This window comes from Vanacampus margaritifer, chromosome 10, assembly GCF_051991255.1.
Source record: "Vanacampus margaritifer isolate UIUO_Vmar chromosome 10, RoL_Vmar_1.0, whole genome shotgun sequence".
Classification (NCBI taxonomy): domain Eukaryota; kingdom Metazoa; phylum Chordata; class Actinopteri; order Syngnathiformes; family Syngnathidae; genus Vanacampus; species Vanacampus margaritifer.
The window spans coordinates 13,081,747-13,101,948 of NC_135441.1; the positions used below are offsets into that span (position 1 = coordinate 13,081,747).

The 20,202-nt window shown below is 40.4% G+C and overlaps 1 protein-coding gene across 2 annotated transcripts; it reads left to right on the plus strand.

Moving 5' to 3' along the window:
- The first annotated feature begins 4,981 nt into the window (after positions 1-4,981).
- On the plus strand, positions 4,982-17,249 carry elovl6 (ELOVL fatty acid elongase 6). Of its 2 annotated transcripts, XM_077578590.1 has the most exons (5): positions 4,982-5,129; positions 5,228-5,346; positions 14,955-15,086; positions 15,962-16,113; positions 16,378-17,249. In XM_077578590.1, the coding sequence occupies exons 2-5, from the start codon at positions 5,264-5,266 to the stop codon at positions 16,812-16,814; spliced, it is 804 nt and encodes a 267-aa protein (XP_077434716.1). In that variant the 5' UTR covers positions 4,982-5,129; positions 5,228-5,263; the 3' UTR covers positions 16,815-17,249. The 2 variants fall into 2 exon arrangements, with proteins under 2 accessions (XP_077434716.1, XP_077434715.1); XM_077578589.1 differs by having other exon boundaries at positions 5,009-5,346.
- The last annotated feature ends 2,953 nt before the right edge of the window (positions 17,250-20,202 follow it).

The window sequence follows — 20,202 nt, forward strand, 5'->3', positions numbered from 1 at the left end:
AAATAAAAGAAGTACATAAAATAAATCTTAGGTAAAAGCTACATTAAAAAGGTGTGCCTTGAGCCTGTTCTTAAAGACAGAAAGAGACAGAAAATAATGTGCTTGTTTAGTGAGTGGCAACCTAAGATGGCCGCCGCACATACATAGTGCATGCGCAGAACCCAAACCAAAATTCCATTCAAAGGGGGTACCACAATCGTGTTCATACAGTATGTCCCTAGCCTCAGCTAGTTTCATGTGATCATAAGACAATGTGCTGACTAGCTCTTACAGGTTCATCTTAACACGCCTGTCAGTTAATCCAGAGAAGATATGTTATGTTATATAAGATGTGTAGAATGTTGCTCAAGGTAGCATTCCAGCATGCCAAAGACAAGTTCTATACTGGTGATGACATCCTGAATTAGCTTTTGTGAGGGAAGCTGTCGCAACTCTTGTTCCTCTATAGAACATCTGCAGCTGTTGTACTGCGGTGAAAAAACATATACCACTTTTCCCTCTCTGGCCAGCAGCCCAGGTGTTGTGACGATTGCACACCAAGCCCTCTCTGTGCATTCAACAATATGTACAAAGCATCTCTTAAGTGGTGAAAATCCAGCCACTTCCACAGCATTACTTATGTTTTTAGCATTGTCGGTGGTCACAGGAACGAGTGTATTGGACTTGCTGGTTTTCCACTGTTCCAAAAGCTCGACTGTGTAACTCTTGTAGATAGCGCATGATATTTAGAAGACCGTGTTCGCAATTTACCCATTCTGTGGGATAAAGTGTGCGGTTATGGTCATGTAGCGGTGTGACAGGGAACGTCCATCCGTCAGTGTTGAGTGCGATGGGTTCAATAGCATTTAATTCTGCCTTTAATTGGTCCTTCGCTTCCTCGAAGAGATTAGGTAATACAATTTGAGAGTATGTAACAGAATGTAGCATAACGACCAATTGTCTGTGTTTTGTCAAGTACTTTGTCATCAACTGACCTCCCTATGCTTGGAGGGTCCACAATGTCAGGGTTTATTTGAAGTATTAGCCATGTTTCTTCCTCTCCTCCGTTTTCCTTACGTATTAAATGAGCACAGTCATGTAGCCACACCTTTGCTCACTCCTCACACCGAATGTTGTTGTCCTAAGACTGCAGTTGGATGGGGACAGACTGACTGAGGGACGATGGAAACACCACACATCGCTTCAGACTGTAAACGGCCTGGTGAAGTGAAGGGGATCAGATTTGTGCGTATCTTTAGGGAAAGGGAGTGTAACAGTGTGAGTGACTTTGTGTTCAGTGACATTCCCATGCCAAGACAACACAGAATTCCTCACAGAAGTTGGGCGGGCCTCAAAGGTTGAAACACAGCTACTGACAGAAACAAATCCTTTGCTGCTTTTGTCTAAGAAAATGGCATGTCAACTCTATGTTCACATAGTATTGGTTTTGAGACACATTGCAGTCCATCCATCCATTTTCTATAAATACTGTACATGGGTCCAGGGGTGTAGCCAGAATTTTTTCATTGGGGTGGCCAGAGTGAAACCATGACTCATATAGAGGTCATACCTGAAATGTATAAATAAGTGGTTCTTAACCATGCAGCCATACCGTTCACATACCGACCTTGGGCTGCGACCACCGACTAGTGGACTGCATAAAATAATTTCGGATCATATGTTATGAATGGCGGCACGGTGGTTGATTGGTTAGCCTCCCAGTGCAGAGGACGTGAGATCGAGTCCGGGCTTCGGCCTTCCTGGGTGGAGTTTGCATGTTCTCCCCGTGCTTGAGTGGGTTTTCTCCGGGTACGCCGGTTTCCTCCCACATTCCAAAAACATGCATGGCAGGTTGATTGGACACTCCAAATTGTCCATAGGTGTGATTGTGAGTATGGTTGTTTGTCTCTGTGTGCCCTGCAATTGACTGGCAACCAGTTCAGGATGTACCAGGATGTGTCAATTACTGCCTTGTACACAATAAGTAGAAAGGGAAACCGAACAGCGAAATTCATGACTAAGTATATAAAAAAAACTATGTCAATTTTACACACATTTATTTGTTCAAAACACTGAATATTAAACATTCAAATAAATAACAAAAACAAGTAAATTATGCCTTTTCATGGACTAACGTAGCACTAACATAGGCTAACATTCAGGCAACATGACAACTGTGTCCAAAAACACACCTGCAGATGCAACACAGTTTTTTTTATTGATTTAAAAAAAAAAACATATTGAAGGTTTGTAATAATAAACTTAGGTTTGTGTAAACGCCACATTTAAAGAAAAGAGTTTGCATCAGCCACAAGTCTCACAATTATGTAAAAAAAATAAAACATAAAAGTTACCCTTTTAGCAACTGGTATGTAGTGGTCATGTTATTTTGGATATTATGTGGTCTGACCTGAAAAAATGTATTTAATATATATATTTTTTTCCAACAAATATATATTCTCATTTTAATTTTCTTTGAGTGGCTATCTAGCTTGTTGTGTTTAGATGGCTAATTGTTAGCTTCATAACTTGATTTGAGTTAAAATATTAGTGGTGGGTGCAACCATTGAAGAAAGCTTTCCATGATCGATGTATGTACGGTAGCCCTCTGGAGCTTTGGGTATCAGAGGATCTTCATAAGGTGGCAGGTATGCAGTGACTTCTATTTAACATGAGTTTGAATGTGATTGGTTAATTCTGAACACAGTCGCATTCCAGCTGTAAACAAATGTCCACACTTGGGCAACCATATTGCCTCATTTGTTTATTTTTGCTTTCTTGATTTCCTTTTTCAATTGAGGAATACAGATCTTATTAAACATTAAAAGTTTTGATGTCATGTGTCTTGGTGTAATTGTTTTTAATTTTAACAAAACTTGCCATTCAAACAAACTTTTTGTGTAAACTTTTTTCGTCAAGCCCAGGATTCACTAATTCCTGTCCCCGAGTCCTGCAGGTTTTAGATGTTTCCGCCTACCAACACACCTGAAAGATTAGGATCGTTATCAGGCATACTGAGGATCTGATTATATGAATCAGGTGTGCTAGTGGGCACAAACATCTAAAATCCAATGTACTCCGGACCTCAAGGACCGGAAGTGGTGAACCTTAGCCCATCCCTGCTGACTTTGGGACTCTGCAAAGTCATAGAAAACAAAGTTTGGTCTGTGACATACATCTATCTGTGCCATAATGTCACTCTGCAATTCAATGCATTGCAAAACTATAATTTCCTTCGGGATCTAAACCACCTTTTAAAAAATATAATTTGCTAGATGCTACATTTTGTTGCAATAATAATTGATTAAAATAGGGTTAACCTTTCATAAGTGTTGTCTTTCTAGGTTTTTCGGGAAATAAAAGAGTCAAACGGCTATAATCCCATACATATTTACATTTGTAAATATTCATGAATATGTTCTGTCCCATTTTTAAAAATAAACAAATAAATGAAATGAAATGAAGCATTAGCAACTATGAGATATAATGTGTTTATGGTATACAATATGATATACAGGGTTGGGGAATCCAGGTCCAGAAATAAAAGGCCTGAAATAATGTAGTTTGGCTTTAGCCACAAGTGCTTCTACTCAACAGGTGGAGACGAGCTTGTTTACCTGCCAGTTGAGTAGAAAAACCTGTGGCTAAAGCCAAGCTGTGGCAGGGTTTTTACTTTCTGGACCTGGATTCTGCAACCCTGATTTGTTTAAATGTGTTTTTCTCAAACTAGCAACTTCTCGTTGTGCCCTCTTCTGTATTTTTCCTCTATTATCTTGTTATGCCTGTTTGAGTTGAATAAAGATAAAATGGTGTTTTGTATTAACATTAAGCGAAGCAGACCTTAAGGCAAAGCTATGTGGTTATTTTAAAATATCAGGGGTGCTCAAGTTCGGTCCTCGAGAGCCCCTATCCAGCCTGTTTTCCATGTTTCCCTCCTGCAGCACAGCTGAATCTAATGATCAGCTAATCAGCGAGCTTTGCAGAAGCCTGATAACGATCCTGATCATGAATCAGGTGTGTTAGTGGAGAGAAACATGGAAAACAGGCTGGATATTTGCTCTCGAGGACCGAACTTGAGCACCCCTGTTTCAAATACAGCACACACTTTGTACTTCTTTGTTGTTGTTGTTGTTTTGTTTAATTTGACTGTGAACCTCCACTGGGAGAGGCATAACACTGACTGAATTGACTTCAATTCCACTATACAGCAAAAAAAAATTGGCTGAAAGACAGCTCATATCTCGAAAAACTCAAATGTCTTGTCATATGTATCTCAAGTAGAGGGTGACACAACAAGAGGGGATTTTCTCTCCTGTCCATCCCACTCACATAGAAAGAATATTGTCCTGTCCGCTCCAGTCTCCCAGTGAAAATGACTCTCATCCAGTCCCGTCATCACTGTTTCAAGAAATCCAGCGCAACCGGAAGCTCCATTGTCTCATGGGTCGCATAGTTCATTTGGCTAACGTTAGTTGGCGGGCCCCATGCACATCTGTCCGAGTTTTTCTTTTCTCCTACTGGATAATCCACTCCCGTCTCCTCCCGTGAACGTTACATCATGTACCATCCCATTACAGTGATTAAAGGTAAAATTGAGTCCCATCCTATGGGAATCTTCTTGGAAAAAAATGGCATCCTCTAATCCAGTGATTCACAACCAGTACTGTGCCATAGCACATTAGTGCCATGAGAGATCATCAGGTGTGCTGCAGGAAATGATCCAATGTTCATTATTTTTGACCAAAAATATTTATTTTCTAATATATATTTTTTGTTAATTTATCATGTCATTGTGTATAATGCTCCATGAACCATGTATAATTAAATGCTGTTCCGCTAGATGACAAATTTATTAACCTGTTATTCCAGTTTATGAGAATCGATTTGCTAAGTGGTTCGGTGAGATTTTTTCCCAATGTGAAATATGTGCACAACTAAGTGTTGAGAAACAATGCTCTAATCTCTCCATCACACGAGCAGGCGCTAGGACTTGCGGGATGCCTTCAAATCAAAGAGCGGAGGGCGTGGCTATGGTGAGGCAGGTCAGCCGGCGGGCGAAAGAGGAAGAGGAGCTGCGTTCACTTACTGTCAGTGCATCAGGATTCCCGAGATCAGCTCCCACGCGACGTCCTGACGTCGGCTAGAGCGATGTGAGTGGCGGGTTGCGACTAAACCAGATTTCCTCCTTCTATTTCTACTACTACTACTACCACCACCACCACCGCTACCACATCTTTCCGCCGTTAAGCTTGACGCCCTGGCTCGCCTCCCCGCCGCCGCCAGCATGTCGGTGTTAGCCCTCCAAGAGTACGAGTTCGAAAGGCAGTTCAACGAGGAGGAGGCCATCAGATGGATGCAGGAAAACTGGTAAGCCCACGTTTAACCGTTCCGTGTTAAACCCTTCGAATCCAGCACCTCAACGCCCCTAATACAGATGCAATCTAACCGTGCTTCACGTCCGAACCCGTCGTGTGATGCCCTTGATTCTTTTGCGATTTACCCCCCACATCATCCGCATTTCACCCGCTCCAGGCATCTGACAACATGATGACATTGTTAAGGTCATCATATCTCCAGCTATACCAACTTGGCTTTATATGTAGAGGATGAATGAATCCAAACTAGGCTAAATGGAGATCTTTTTTTTTTTTTGACTGATGGGGCAGCATGCAACTCATTTCAGTTATGCTGATTTTCTAATTTTGCCATGTTTATTATAGTAGAACCAATTCAATATGTGGACAAACGTTTTATTTTATGTCTCAAATTTCTATTTGTATGTACCAATTGTGTAGTTCCTCCCACAAAATACATTGAAAAGGCAAGGCATAGGTGTCTCATCATTTTAGTGCCTTGCAGCCGTCTTCTGTCAGTTGTTGACTTATTCAAGGTTCACTGCATGAATTTATCAACATGATTCACATAGTGTCACAGTTTAATTTCAAGTGTAGTATGTATGAGGCCGCATGGGTCAGCAGCACAGGAGTCTGCCACCCCCTGGCACTAAGGAAGCACCAATCAGAATCCTCTACTGATGTCTGCTGACGGAGCAGTGGCCAATCAAATCGCAGCTCTGCTGTGCAGGCTTCAGTCTTGTTGTAGATGTCACCCACATGGTCGTTCAAGGGAAAGTGTGATCTTCTTACTTTTGAAAGAGACTAGAAAGAATGCAGGGAAGTGAAAAACATGTGCATCGGCGTGAAATACAGGAATTGTGAAACCTTAGCTCCACAGCCAAACTGGCGTGACTAGTTACAAATTCTTACCAAAGAGGATTGTTGATGGTTGTTAAGGACTTCTCTTAAAGTGGTTTAGTTAACAAAAGGATTGGACACTGGAAAATACTTTCTTTCATCTTTTGGTTCAATTTGAGTATCACGAAAACTTAATTGGCAAGCTAGAGACTGTGATTAAGTTTATAGTCCACATACATTTTACCTCATCTTGATGAGATCATTCCGCGGATGTAGTTTACATAGCCTATAGATTAAAGGCGGTTTTAAAGATTTCATTTGCTGTGCCCTTATCTTAGATTGCAGTTTACATAAGCGCCTACAAGTTCATCAAGGCCAACAAAAGACTAGGAAGGAACAAAGACAGCTGTTCATTTAGCAGATTGTTTTCTCAAAGTGGCTGTTTTTGACATTTTAGAAAATGACACTCTTACCATTTCCCTCGTAAAGCCAGTGGTAACAAACTTGTATGGAAAATAAACTGACAAGTGACAAACTTATACAAGCAGATCATTTATTTCATGAAGTACTTAAGCATGTGGTCCCAGTTCAGTGCGTAACTGTCAAACCACAAAATAAGAATTTTGACCACTCATACGCCTCGACTGTTAATTGACTAAAAAAAACCACAAACCCCAAAGTGGACTTTTTTGTTTTATGAAACAGTTATTGTTTCCACCAAAACGCCAGACATGATCACGTTTTTTGACTCTAAAATATGTTGTTACAATTTTTTTTTTTTATAGGAAAATGATGCAAAAAGTTCATGCATTTTGAGCATCGTGTGGTGCTACGTAGATATCCTAGGCTATGTTCACATTGCAGGGCGTAATGCCCGATTTGGATTTTTTGTTAAATCCAATCTATTTATGTACTTTTCACATTATAAAAACAAATGCCACATCTAATGTGAACGCAACGCAGCCATGATGCGACTCGCACGCGCAAAGAGCACCCGTCGAGTGACGCACACCCAAAACAACGTCACGTTGCAGTATTCACGGAAGTAACCTGACTTCTGACCGTTCACACTGCATGGAAAAAATCAGATACTTGTGAAAAAATCTGAATTGAGCTGTAGTGTGAACACAGCCCAAATAACCAGAAAGAAAGAAATACTTTTTGCTATTTATAGTACTACATTTTTCCCTTGCCCTTCTAGAAAAAAAAATCACAAAACATCCTTTGGTGTAGCAACCCCCCCCCCTCCTCTGTGTTGGTGACATCACACAAGGTTTGAGCACACATATCATAATTAGAAACTCGATCGCCAGTGCACTGTAGCTACCGTTCTATGTGGCAGCCATGTTTGTGAGGCACGTGCTTACATGGCGGCCATGTTGGCGAGGCCAGCGTTCCCATCAAATGTAATTCATGGACATTGAAATTAAGTCTCTCAACTGCTCAGGCCGGTGTACTAGGTTAGAGAGAATTATACTTAAAAACATACAGTAAAACAGCGGTGGCCAACCCTGGTCCTCGAGAGCCACAATCCAGCCTGTTTTCCATGTTTCTCTCCCCTAACACACCTGGTTCATGATCAGGATCGTTATTAGGCTTCTGCAAAGCTGCCTGATTAGCTGATCATTAGATTCAGCTGCGCTGCAGGAGGGAAACATGGAAAACAGGCTGGATTGTGGCTCTCGAGGACCAGGGTTGGCCACCCCTGCAGTAAAAGGTCATTTTTCTATATCTGCCCAAGCAGTATTTTTTATAGTCATGCAGGTTAACACTAGCAAAGGATGCAAATGCGTCCATGAAGTCAGTCTAACATTGACAATTGGAGACAAGGAAACATTCTGCTAATGTAATTCAAAGAGGATTATTATAACCATGAATGCGAGTGTGCTACTGCTGCCATTAAAATGACGTTGATCGCTCTCGATGGCTTCAACCTCGACGACCCCAGGCTGTGCTGCCGGCCTTCTCGGTCAGCGTGGTAGATGTGGGCCAGCTCTTTAGGAATGATGCCTGGAGTGCTGCTCCCGTTTTGGCTTTCACATCGCATCAATGCTTTACGGGGGAGCACAGTGGCAGCAAATTATTTGATGAGCGTGTGGTAGGCCTGTTTGGCTTTGTTTAGGGCTGGTAATACCCAATCTTTTTAAAATCGATCATCTGTTGATTACTTGATTACCTCACACATCGACAACCCCAAGGCCGATAAATATTGCTCAGTTGACATGTTTTGTTTTTGTTTGTTTTTTGGTAAAATGTCGGATAATGATAAGTAAACAATATTTTCATATACGTTTTCATATGAGCCGGTGTCGGTTGCTTTCTTGGTGGGTCAATTGCCTCTTGTGGCTGTTTAGGCTTCTCCGATGGCCTGCTAGCAGTGGATGTGTGTGTGTGGGGGGGGGGGGGGGTGGGGGGGGTAGAACTGTGACTGTCATGCTCACCTGCTTTTAATTTATTTTTCGTACTCATCCCTCAGTAATCGCGTTACTTTTCACTCGCACTCGATCAGTGCTTAGCAATGTGTTGGTAAGGGACACGATTTGGAGCAAGCTAACCTAAGTTAGCTGGAAAAGCTTTAAGATGCACCGAGACAAGTTAAACCGGTCATGACAATTTAGCGGAAGATGCTTTGCTCCTGTAAAGTAATGAAGGGATGTAATTGTGACAAGGCTAAACCTTGTTCTGTGCTAGTGCTGCTAGTGTCGTTAATATTTACGGGCTAACTCGGGCTACATTTTTTCAGAGGAGCAAACCTGAAATACTGTATTAGGGGGCACAAGTAGACTATTTCGGGGGGGGGGGAAGACTTACAAAGGAAATATTCACTTAATTCACTTTTCAAAATATTACTGATAAATGTGCTGGAGTGTGGAGAAGAAGCTTGTCAGCAACGACTAATATCCAAGAATGGTGGCAATAAAAAAAAAAAATCTGCAAATTTACGGGTCTCACAGGTATCTTCAATTATAGGAGCAAAAGGTCACCATTTAGGGGCACTTGGGCAGTCCTGTACTTAAACAACTACTGCTACGACTACTGCTACCAAAAAATTGTGAAAAGAAACGGATAACAATGCATATGTTAGGCAATAACCGAGCCAATTTTTATCTTTCCCCCCCAGCCATAGCTTCATTAAGGTCATTTCCCCCGTTATATTACAATGATTCAGCCACGCATAGGAAAAGTTGAAGGTGAGTGGTGACATATAGTATTAAGGATTCGGAAATTTATAATGCATGCATACACCACGTGCATGAATCCACTACATAAATTGATGTCACTTAAGCAGCTAAGTGAAGTCCTGCCACTGGTCACTCACAGTAACTTTTTTTTAACATCAATAAAACCTGGCATTTGACAAGGGGTGTGTAAACTTCTTATATTTTCAAACTTTTTAGAGCGCTGCCCCTAGTCGTCATGGTAACAAGAACCATTCTCGCGGTGGCACACTGCAGTAGAGAGGGCAGGGCTACATCCCCAAAGACCAACGCCTCTGCCATGCGTTGCTATGGGAACAAGAGTTAACAGCATTTTGAGATATTCTACAATCCCGGTAAAATACCACGGTACAGTATATTGATTTACGAGTGGCCTAACTTTTAATTTATGAGCCATTGCTGTGTGTGTGTGTGTGTGTGTTCTGTGAGTTTTTCAACGACAAGGCACGCCACCATTCAAGTGAAGTGGATAAAAAAAAAAAAGACGACAGCCGTAGTAGCTGATGCACGTGTATTGAACAGTAAAAGCCATCAAACAGCACAATTATTAAATTCAAAATCTCGCAAGGAGCTATTGTAGATTGGACTGGATTAGTGGCATTGCAATTCATTTCAATGGGGAAAGTTGATTAGACGTCCAAGTAAATTCATTTATGAGTTTGGTCGGGAAATGAATTAAACTTGTAAATCAAGGTATCAATGTTAAAATGATAATTGATCGTCAAGAATTTTGTCTGTGTGGAATTTTTTACCGTGTACAGAACAGCAAACTGATGTCACCGAGCGCTCCTTTCATGCGGTTTCTACACAATTGCCGTTTAATAGATGTGCTGCGTCCTCCAGACTATAAGCCACTACTTTTTCCAAACGCTTTGAACTCGGGTTGAAGACAATTCAACCAATACAACCAAATATTAGTTCAACATGGAGAAAAATATGATTCCATCGGTAGCAGACTTCCTCAATCGATGCATCTGCCAGGAATCTTCGATTGTAGAGTTTTTGGACTGATGGCAGCGAAGGAGCAATAAATGAAATGAATAAACTTGTCAAATCTGGAAAAACAAAATTGTCTATTATATTTGTCAATCAAGCTGGATCGCTTCTATTCCTTATCACACTTTTACTACCCTGCTTTAGTTACTACCTAGGTATCAGGTCGATATTTCATACAGATCGTTTGTGGCTATGTGAGGTTGGATTACATCCACAAAGAAGCCCTCAGCTGTGGCTCCTGCATAATTCTTCAGATTATGACTCTGGCTAAAATGCAGGAGTTCCGAATATTGCGGTGGGCGTGGCTCAGGGTGTAGAGACGGTCGTTCAGTAACCAGAAGGTCGGCTGTTCTATCCCCGCTCTCACCAAGTCATGTGCCATTGTGTCCTTGGGCAAGGCACTTCACACACATTGCCGATATGTGTGCTTCTCACACTGGTGTATGGACGGTGCGAATGTTTGGTGGTGGTCGGAGGGGCCGTAGGCGCACACTGGCAGCCACGCTTCCCTCAGCCGGCCCCAGGTAGCCACAGCTGCCACCACAGTGTGAATGTGTGGGGAAAAATGTTCAGAAAATTGAGAGAGAACTGACTTTTCATCTTCTTCGTCGTCGATGAAAAGAAATGTGAGATACACGTTGCATAGCGTTGCAACACATCATGACTTGGCCTGAAATAATTTGCTATCTTAAAATGTTGCTCAAACATGATGATTGACAGGTAATTTGTCTGTCAAATGTACATTCAACGTCAGCGTGAACCTTCGCTTGATATAAGGCAATGATAATGGCCACATGGAGAGATTGCATAAAGCTGACCCGGATGGTATCTGCCTGTTTTTCAAAGATGACCTCGTAAGGAATACACTATGACGCACTGTGTAACAGAGGTGCATTGTAGAAGAATACATTCCCGTGTAATAGTACTACAAAAGTGTGGCCAATTCCTTTCTTTTTTATGTCGGCTGACGAGCTTGTGAAGATTAGAGTCAACTGTATGTATGAAAAAGTTTCATGGATCCATGCCGCAGTTAAAAAAAAAACTGTCAGTTGTTTTAGTTTGAAGTAGCCATTTTGGGCAAACTCCGACTATGGAATGAGCCCAAATTGGAGGAAGGTATCCAACATAAATAGTGATGTTAGGTGGCAAGGCTTTTTTGGACTATGACTTCCATTGTGAGTGGAACTTGGAGTTAATCTTTGATTATTTCCAGGTTTCTTAGAAAATTGAAAATAAACTGGCTTCCACCAATTTGATTAATTTACACTAAATTGGTTGGATATGTTGTCTATTATAACAGTATACATGATGAAAAAGTCCCAATAACCATGCCTGAAAGTTAACAGGATGTCAGCCATTTTGGTTTGAAGAGTACCTACCTACCGTCTTCCTTTTTTAGTGGCCAAGTTGGACAGGTCATATTGCTCTTTTAATTGTGTGATGTAATCAGGACCTTGGGTGCTTTGCTAATTGGATTACATGAGTATGCTTCCTGTTCTCATGCCTGCCACCTCTTGGTCTCTTCATCATGACACAGTATTATTGTCATTGTCCTTCCTCTACTCAAAACCACTTGACCGTCGTCTCACTTGTGTGTACATTAATTTGTGCAGTGTGCACATTGTGAACACACGATGTCCGGCGAAAACACTGCAGACCTGTTCCCAGATGGCAAACTCAGGATTATATAACTGCTGAAATCTCCTGGACCGTCTAATAAGGATACAAGATTCACAGTAGGTTAGCCAGCAAGTCCATGCACTGCTGAGGGAGGGGGTAGAGGGTTACACCCCGGGGATTCCTGAGTTTGGCACGGTACTCCAATTTGTACATCAGTACATGCTTGCATAAAGTCGACAATGTGTTATCCAGTCTCGTTTATGATGCTCATTACATTCCAAACGCTGCAAGTCGATGAGTGGAATTCACAAAGGTGTGTCAAACATTGCACGGATAACTTGACCCCAGGTGAAAAAATATCCTTATACCTTGCAGGGGTGGGAGTCTTTGAATGTCACGATTCGATTACGATTTTTGGGTCTGCGATTCGATTCAGAATCGATTTTCGATTAATGCTTTTTGATTCAAAATGATTTGATTGAAAATCATTTTTGCTTCAATCTATAGATGTCCAAGGAATTGTAATGATCTACTCCAGTCTGACATTAGCGCGCTATTCATGTTTTCCACTTTTATCACTCAAAAGAACAGCTCCACACTGCAAAAATACAACTTTTATTGGAATAACTTGATAGTGACTTTTTCCTTCTACTCTCTAATGTGGCTACAACTTAACAGTGTATCAGACCGCGTGGAACCACACTGCCCCTTAGTGGCTGAATCAGGTACAACATAAACAGCGCTCTCAGTAAAGGCACACACAGACAAAGGCAAGACAGTATAAAATAATTTAAATAAATTTGATTCTGAATCGTACTAAATGAGAATCTATTTTTTTTTTACCTTATATTGCTGACGTTACTGTTGCACACCAACATAAACACAACACCTCCCCCAAATCATGCCAACCAAATTGACTAAAAATCCGTCAATTTTATTGCGCTGTTTATTGATTAGAATGCTAACGACTACAGTTACGACATCTGTAGAAACTGTGTTTCAAAGGTCTGACTAGGATGTCTAATAGGAGAAAATTAATCTGCACGCAAACATCCCTTACTGGCTGACAGGCCTTTTTCTGCACTGATGAATGATAGTGATCAATGTTTAACAAAACAAAAAATGTGTTTAGCCAATGTTCACTCATTTTTATTTAGTGAGCCGTTTTCACTTGTTGTGACTTTCGATCAGGAGATAAAATGCCACAGAGCTGCTGCGGACTGAAGGAGACATGGTGTTGTGAGATGCCTCAGTAATTTAAAGTGTCTGATAGCGTTAGGAGATCTTTGAGGCCCTCAAAGATAGTTTTAACACTTTAGATTGGTTGATATTCATTTTAAAAATAACTTGACAGCGACCAACAAGTCCTCCTACAATAAACGACCATATTGGTCGTTTTACCATGCAGCAAAATACGACCAAATGTTACGTATTGATGTCTAGCGACCAATACTAATGGGACTCGTTCCAGGGTCGTCTGGTCGCAAGACGAACGCCCATCTTACTGGCCTAACAGATCGGTAAATATCTGAGTGTTTTTTTTTTTTTGGTGTGTTTGTTGACTGGGACAAATGGTTTGGATTCGTATTAGGCTTTCAGTGAGGTTGTACACGTTACATCTTTACATGGGACACTAACGGTTGAGGTTAGGAAGAGGCTCACTGAGGCGGTAGTATGGTTGACGACGTTACAAAACATGTCAGAGGCTGAGATCAAATGTATTTGTATGTGTAGACGTTTGCTGAGGGTGCGAAGCAGTTACGCTCCCTTTGCGTATTTTAATGTCTTTTCATTCCATCTTATTTTCCTTCTTTCTTCCTCCCTTCTGATCTGCTTTCCCATTTTGATGCCAGCCATGTTTTCTTCCTTCTGTCTTCCACTCTGCCTTCCTGCTTTGCATCCTTGTTTTCCACCTTCCCTCTTGCCTCCGTTCCTTGCATCTTTATATTCTACCTACTTGCCTTTTATACCATTTGTTTTCCTTTCTTCTGTTTGTCATTCCTTTCCTCCCTTGCTTCCAGCCGACGTTTCATCAAGCCTTCCTATTTTGTCCTAGCTTCCTCCTTTTCCTTCCTTCCTCCCATTCCAGCCGATCCTGTAGATTAAACAGTATATTGTACCCACTTGTGCTATTGGAATTGAGAGAATAAAAAAAAAAAATAACTGGAGAGGTACTGTGTTTACAATCTATGATCATGATCTTGGGTGTCTGCAAAATGTAACGAGGTGTACCTGTTTTGAACGGGGAATTTAATGACGTCGCTTGAGCCCCACCCCGCCCCGCTGTTCTGAGGAGCATTGAGAAGCAATGATGTCATCCTGCAGTCTGGCCTTGTCATTGCTGCCGTATGAAGCCACTATGTTCTTGCTTTATCTAATTGACAGTAATCGATAGCCATGTCACGTATTTCTTCCACGCCTGCAAGCGTATGTTTTGTTTTTTTGTTTTGCTCTTCAGTCCTCGTTTTTGTCAGCTTGCCCTTCAGTTACAGCGTGTCCCACTACCTGCTTATCTTAAACACAGAAGGCTGCAGCTGTGAGGCGTTTGAGTCAAAACGGCACCACTGAATAGGATCTGGCGCTATGTGCTTAAAACTAGTGATGGGAAAAATGAAGCCTCATGAAGCACTTGTGATATTTTTTGACTCCTCTAGATGGCACTATTGGTTTAAAAAGCCAGTGGAAATGTAATACATTTCCATTGCACTAGCCTTTATATTTGAACCAAGAGCACCATCTAGAGGAGTAAAAAAAATAGTAAAAGTGCTCCATGAAGCTTCATGAGGCTTCATTTTCCCATCACTACTTAAAACTACACCGCCACGTCGTGTCATCATTACAGATTTGTTTAATAAACAATATGGTGATGAATGATGCACCTGTATGTGTTTAAGTACTGGATGTTGTTGACCACTGTTTATTGATGTTTTTGTTTTGTCTTTTACAGGAAGAAGTCCTTCCTTTTCTCTGCCCTCTACGCCGCCTGCATCCTTGGTGGCCGACATGTCATGAAGCAACGGGAGAAGTTTGAGCTGAGGAAGCCTCTGGTGCTCTGGTCCCTCACACTCGCTGTTTTCAGGTGGGGTGAAGAAATGAGTGACGGTTGTAAAGTCTGGGAATTTTTTTGCCCCCACATGATTCGTTATTATTACAATTCGTAGGACTATGATTCAATTTTGATCACTGACAAACTGTATTCATAATTACCCAATTTTTCATGATGAAGCTAGTGAATTAACAAAACAATTAGTTTATTCAACAAAATGGAAGAGATGATTATGAAAATACAGCATTTCAAAAGCTCTAACAGTGTTTGAAATTAAGCTTTTACTGATAATGCATTAGGCTGCATCGCAACTGATCCACACTTGTTAACATGGTAAGAACTGCACTGATGAATAGTTTTTAGTGTAAAGGAATTATGATCCCAAAACGCTTCGTTTCAAGCTCAAATCACACAAAAAATAAAACTTCTACCGCCAATGTCTATTAACAATCCAGGCTCCAAAGTCAAAGTGCATCACTTCCACGTCCAATTACAACTGTCCTGGATTTTATGGCATCTTGGAGCATTTTTAGCAAATGTACAAATGTATAAATGGGCAAAATGGTTTTCTGTAAATAGCTGAGGATAGGTTTCACAGACAAATTGTGAACTAGAATAGCAAACAGAGACTAGGCATGAAAATCGAGATTCCAACAGTCTTTTAACTGAGTCGCCATTGCATTTATTTCTAGTCTCTTGTACACTCAACTAACTGTGTGGTTTTCAACAGCCTTTAAAACATAGCTATTGCTCAACTGCAGTTGAGATGTTTTAGACTGAAGAACCAGTTACAGCCATCCTTATATGATGCAACACTGAATACCTTTAAGCAAACACAAGTGCTATGTGTGTTGTAGGTTCCGGTTCAATGATATGCACTGTTGTTTTTTGTCTATTTTCCCATACAGTATATTTGGCGCCGTCCGCACTGGAAGTTACATGATGTACATCCTCATGACCAAAGGGCTCAAACAGTCAGTGTGCGACCAAAGCTTTTACAACGGGCCTGTCAGCAAATTCTGGGCCTACGCATTTGTGCTAAGTAAAGCACCAGAACTGGGTAAGTCAGGTCTTTTCTATTCATTCATTCATTGGGGGCTGGAGATCTTTGGAATTTCATTTTGGTTCCGCTTCCAAAAAAGTCTTGATTCCAATTCTGTAAGGGGCAAGGGGCAAAAAAGGTTTGCGTGGTTTCAATTAGGTGTGTCCAAACTCTATAGCCATTCATTTTTTTTTTTAGATGGATCTGGAAAACGTGTGAATAATTTTGAGACAAATCTCTCCCCACAGCCAGTATAACAACCTTAACACCTTTTGTGTGCAGGCGACACGTTGTTCATCGTCCTAAGGAAGCAGAAGCTGATCTTCTTGCACTGGTACCACCACATCACCGTGCTGCTGTACTCCTGGTACTCATACAAGGACATGGTAGCCGGCGGTGGCTGGTTCATGACTATGAACTACCTGGTGCACGCCGTCATGTACTCTTACTACGCGCTGCGGGCGGCCGGCTTCAAGGTGTCGCGCAACTACGCCATGTTCATCACGCTGACGCAGATCACTCAGATGCTGATGGGCTGCATGGTCAACTACCTGGTGTACTCGTGGATGCAGCAGGGCCACGAGTGCCCGTCGCACATGCATAACATCGTGTGGTCGTCGCTCATGTACCTCAGCTACTTTGTGCTCTTTGTGCAGTTCTTTTGGGGGGCCTACATGGGCAAGACTAAAACACCCGTCGCCATGAAAAAGACTGAGTAGAAAAGGAAGGAAATGAGGACTGATGGTGGGATGATACTGTAGGTGGACCATCGTGATGAAGCCATTGCAAGCTGATGTTAAAAAGTTCCTCTTGAAGTAGTCTTAAATCACACGATCAAAAAAATCTGCCACAACTGTGTGTTTACTTGACTTTTTACAGTACTACTACAGTACTACATATGAAGAATTGTTTATGTCTTGTCGGTGTGTACGTGTGTGTTTTGTTTTATGTTCTTATGTCAATCCAAATAAAAGTTGTTAATTTTCACCTTTTTTCTCAAGCATTTGCCACATTTTCTCAGGTCTTAGTTAAGTCACTTAGTCACTGAAAAATGCATACATTTGGACACAAAAATAGCCTATACAGTACTTCCGAATTGATCTATGCTTTGTTTTTGTTTAAATATAAAAGTTAAAAATATATACATATGGTGGTTCGTTTTGTGGTTTGAATCTGTCAAGTACAAAAGGGGTTGATTGAAAATAATTCCGACAGGATTGTTGTGGAAGTAGTTTTGTTTACAAAAGGGAGGTAAGCAATCATGCAAACTGTTAAATAATACGCTGCTTTGACTTAAAAGACAGGTGTTTGTTGTGCTTATGTGCTTTTGCATTTGATGTTGAAGAAAACATGCAAAACATACATTCTGCCTGTTCTGGTCTGGTCCTTTTTCTGTCTTAAAATCAAAATTTCATCAAAATTTCGAATACTGTACTATTGTGAATAACGTTTGAATTGTATACAATACTACGTAGATGCTTTAAATCCATGCTGTTTGACTCTACGGATCCCTCTCGAGTGTCAATGGCAAAATGCACTTTTAAGTACTGAATTTCCCATTGTGAAAGTTACTGTATAAAGTGACAAAATTAAAAGACTGGTTTTATTAAAGTACCATCTCTTGTTGTTGCCATAGTACATTTAATTTCGTTCTTATTTTTATTTGTAAATTATTTTTGTCATTATTTTTGCTAGGTCCGCTCAGGTAAACAAAATGTCTGCTTGCACAAACGAGGCTCAAGACTTATTTTGACCACGATAATGAAAGACAAACGCACCTAAATTAGGATCAAGTGTTGAACAAAGACGCAAGGGCATGCTGCAACTCTTCGAAATGTGAGTTCTAAAACTAACACAAATACCAGAAGTATCATGATTGACAAGCATAGGATTATTCGCAGATGTGGGGCTTAAAAAACATTTATATTGAACACTTATTCAACAGACTAAACAATAATTAAAGTCCACATTTATCTTTCTCTTATTTGTCAGTAATAAGATAGCCTTGCTAAATTGTTAGCTTTTTAGAGCACAATTAGGCTAAATGGAAAACTTGTTAGTCATAAGAATTGTCAAATGAGCTCGGTTGTGCTTGCTAACATAATATTTTTTTGTAACAATGTGTTGATTAAAGTCAACATTATAAAGTATGTCATAGTGTGTTAATTTAACAGAAGTTGTAAACCTTAAATGGAAGTTTTTAACTATAAGTGTAGCATGTGTGATATTAGCTTAGCTCCAGAATGCTTATTAATTCGTGAAAATAGTAGACATTCCCGTCATTTGTTGAAATAATGCCTTCATCAACTTTCAGTAAAATTAAAATACAGTAAGCCTACAGGTTGCTAGTTGTTACTTAAACACACGGTGCACCCATTCAATTGCAATGATACTTACTAAAAGGAAACATAATGCACTTTATTTTCGGTATTTAAAACGGTTTCCACTTGTCATAATAAATATGTCTGTGGCATGCAAGTATAAGCAACAAGACATTTTTTATTGCTTATTTCTTGTCATTGGTTAATTTTAGAGGTGGATGGTATGATATGGTATGCTTGTATTGTCATTTTTCAATCTGCAATATATATTAATCTCAGAATAAGTCACAATGAGACATTTCAAATAGTTATTGATCATAAAAAGCTGATGTCAATACATCATCACTGTTTTATAAATAAATAAAAAAGCACCAAATTACACTTGTTAATTAACATAGTAATGTGGCACATGAGCACACGTTATCGCCAAGGGCAAATACAACTTGACAACTTAATTAAACATAATTATGGTAATCAATGACATTCTTAGATCTTACTTACTCTCTCAGTCAACATAATTGTATCTCTTCAACATACTTCCTTGACACTGAGTACCATTTTTATGACCTTGCCGCCATCTTATGTAGTATTTATTGCTACTGCAGTTTTTTGAGTAGTGCATACATATAGTGAGGGATGACTGTAAACAAGGCAGACCTGCCTTGTGTACAGTCGTAAAGCGCCTCACCTACTATTATGAGGTTAGTCCATCACAGATTTTACTTTTACATTTGTAGTGCATAGGACCACCGTATGTATTTAAATAAGGAGAGTATCTATGTATTACCGAGTTAAAAACATCATAAAATGGATGATAGGAAAGTAGTAATTGGTATTTTTTTTATTTTATGTGGTTAATCTACGACAAACAGTCCAGCATTCTCACAGTTCCAGCGCATTTCCCCCCCCCCAAAATCAAATAATTTGTAATTCATTTATTTGTAATAATATTATATATTGTAAAATGAGTTTGAAATGATATAGAACTGATATTAATGCTGTTCAAGACGGGTCTTGTTCTCGCTGCGAATAGCAAGGGTTTTCTAAATAAAAGTGTCAACGGAAGCTATGCTGGTCTCAGCAATGTAGAGTGCACAAAAAAAGTCCAATTTCCATGATGTGTCTGTCCCCTTTAAAGGTAGAGTGTAGCAGCAATTGCAAATGCACTGTCGCCATCTACTGGACAGTTGAAGCATCTACAGAAAATGAATAATTTATTCTTCCTTAATGGACATGGAAGCAAGATGCACTGGTGTAGAACTGTAGATCAATGATAATGCTTTCAAACTCCTTAGCTTCCCCTCAGGAGACAAAAGTTCCAGGACGGTTTCCAGATTTGGATTCTGGCTAGTGTGTTTATGCATTAGGACCCCACACTCGCACTCCCTCCACTATTGTGATTTTTAAATCAGGCTAAATCCTTGTAAAAAGCAGTGTAACTTTGTCCCCGCAGCAGAGACACGGTGTGACCCGTAGGATCAGCGCTAAAGCCTTTGAGTGGCTCACTAATTCCACGCCAAAGACCTCATCAGCTGTCATCCCGGCTGGAATGGAGTCGGGAGCGAGGCAGGCAAAGCTAGTCCCATCTGGCAGGAAAAGAAAGCACGGTAACCTCCGCTGCAAACTGGCCATTAGTTTTGTGCAAAAATGTTGCTGTCACTGTTGCATTGTCTTCATTATTACACAAAATCAATACTTTATATAAATTACATAAACACTTGATCATTTAAAACTGATTAAATATTTTCCTTTTCGGAAAGTAGAAAATCACAAGTTTGTCTTCTTT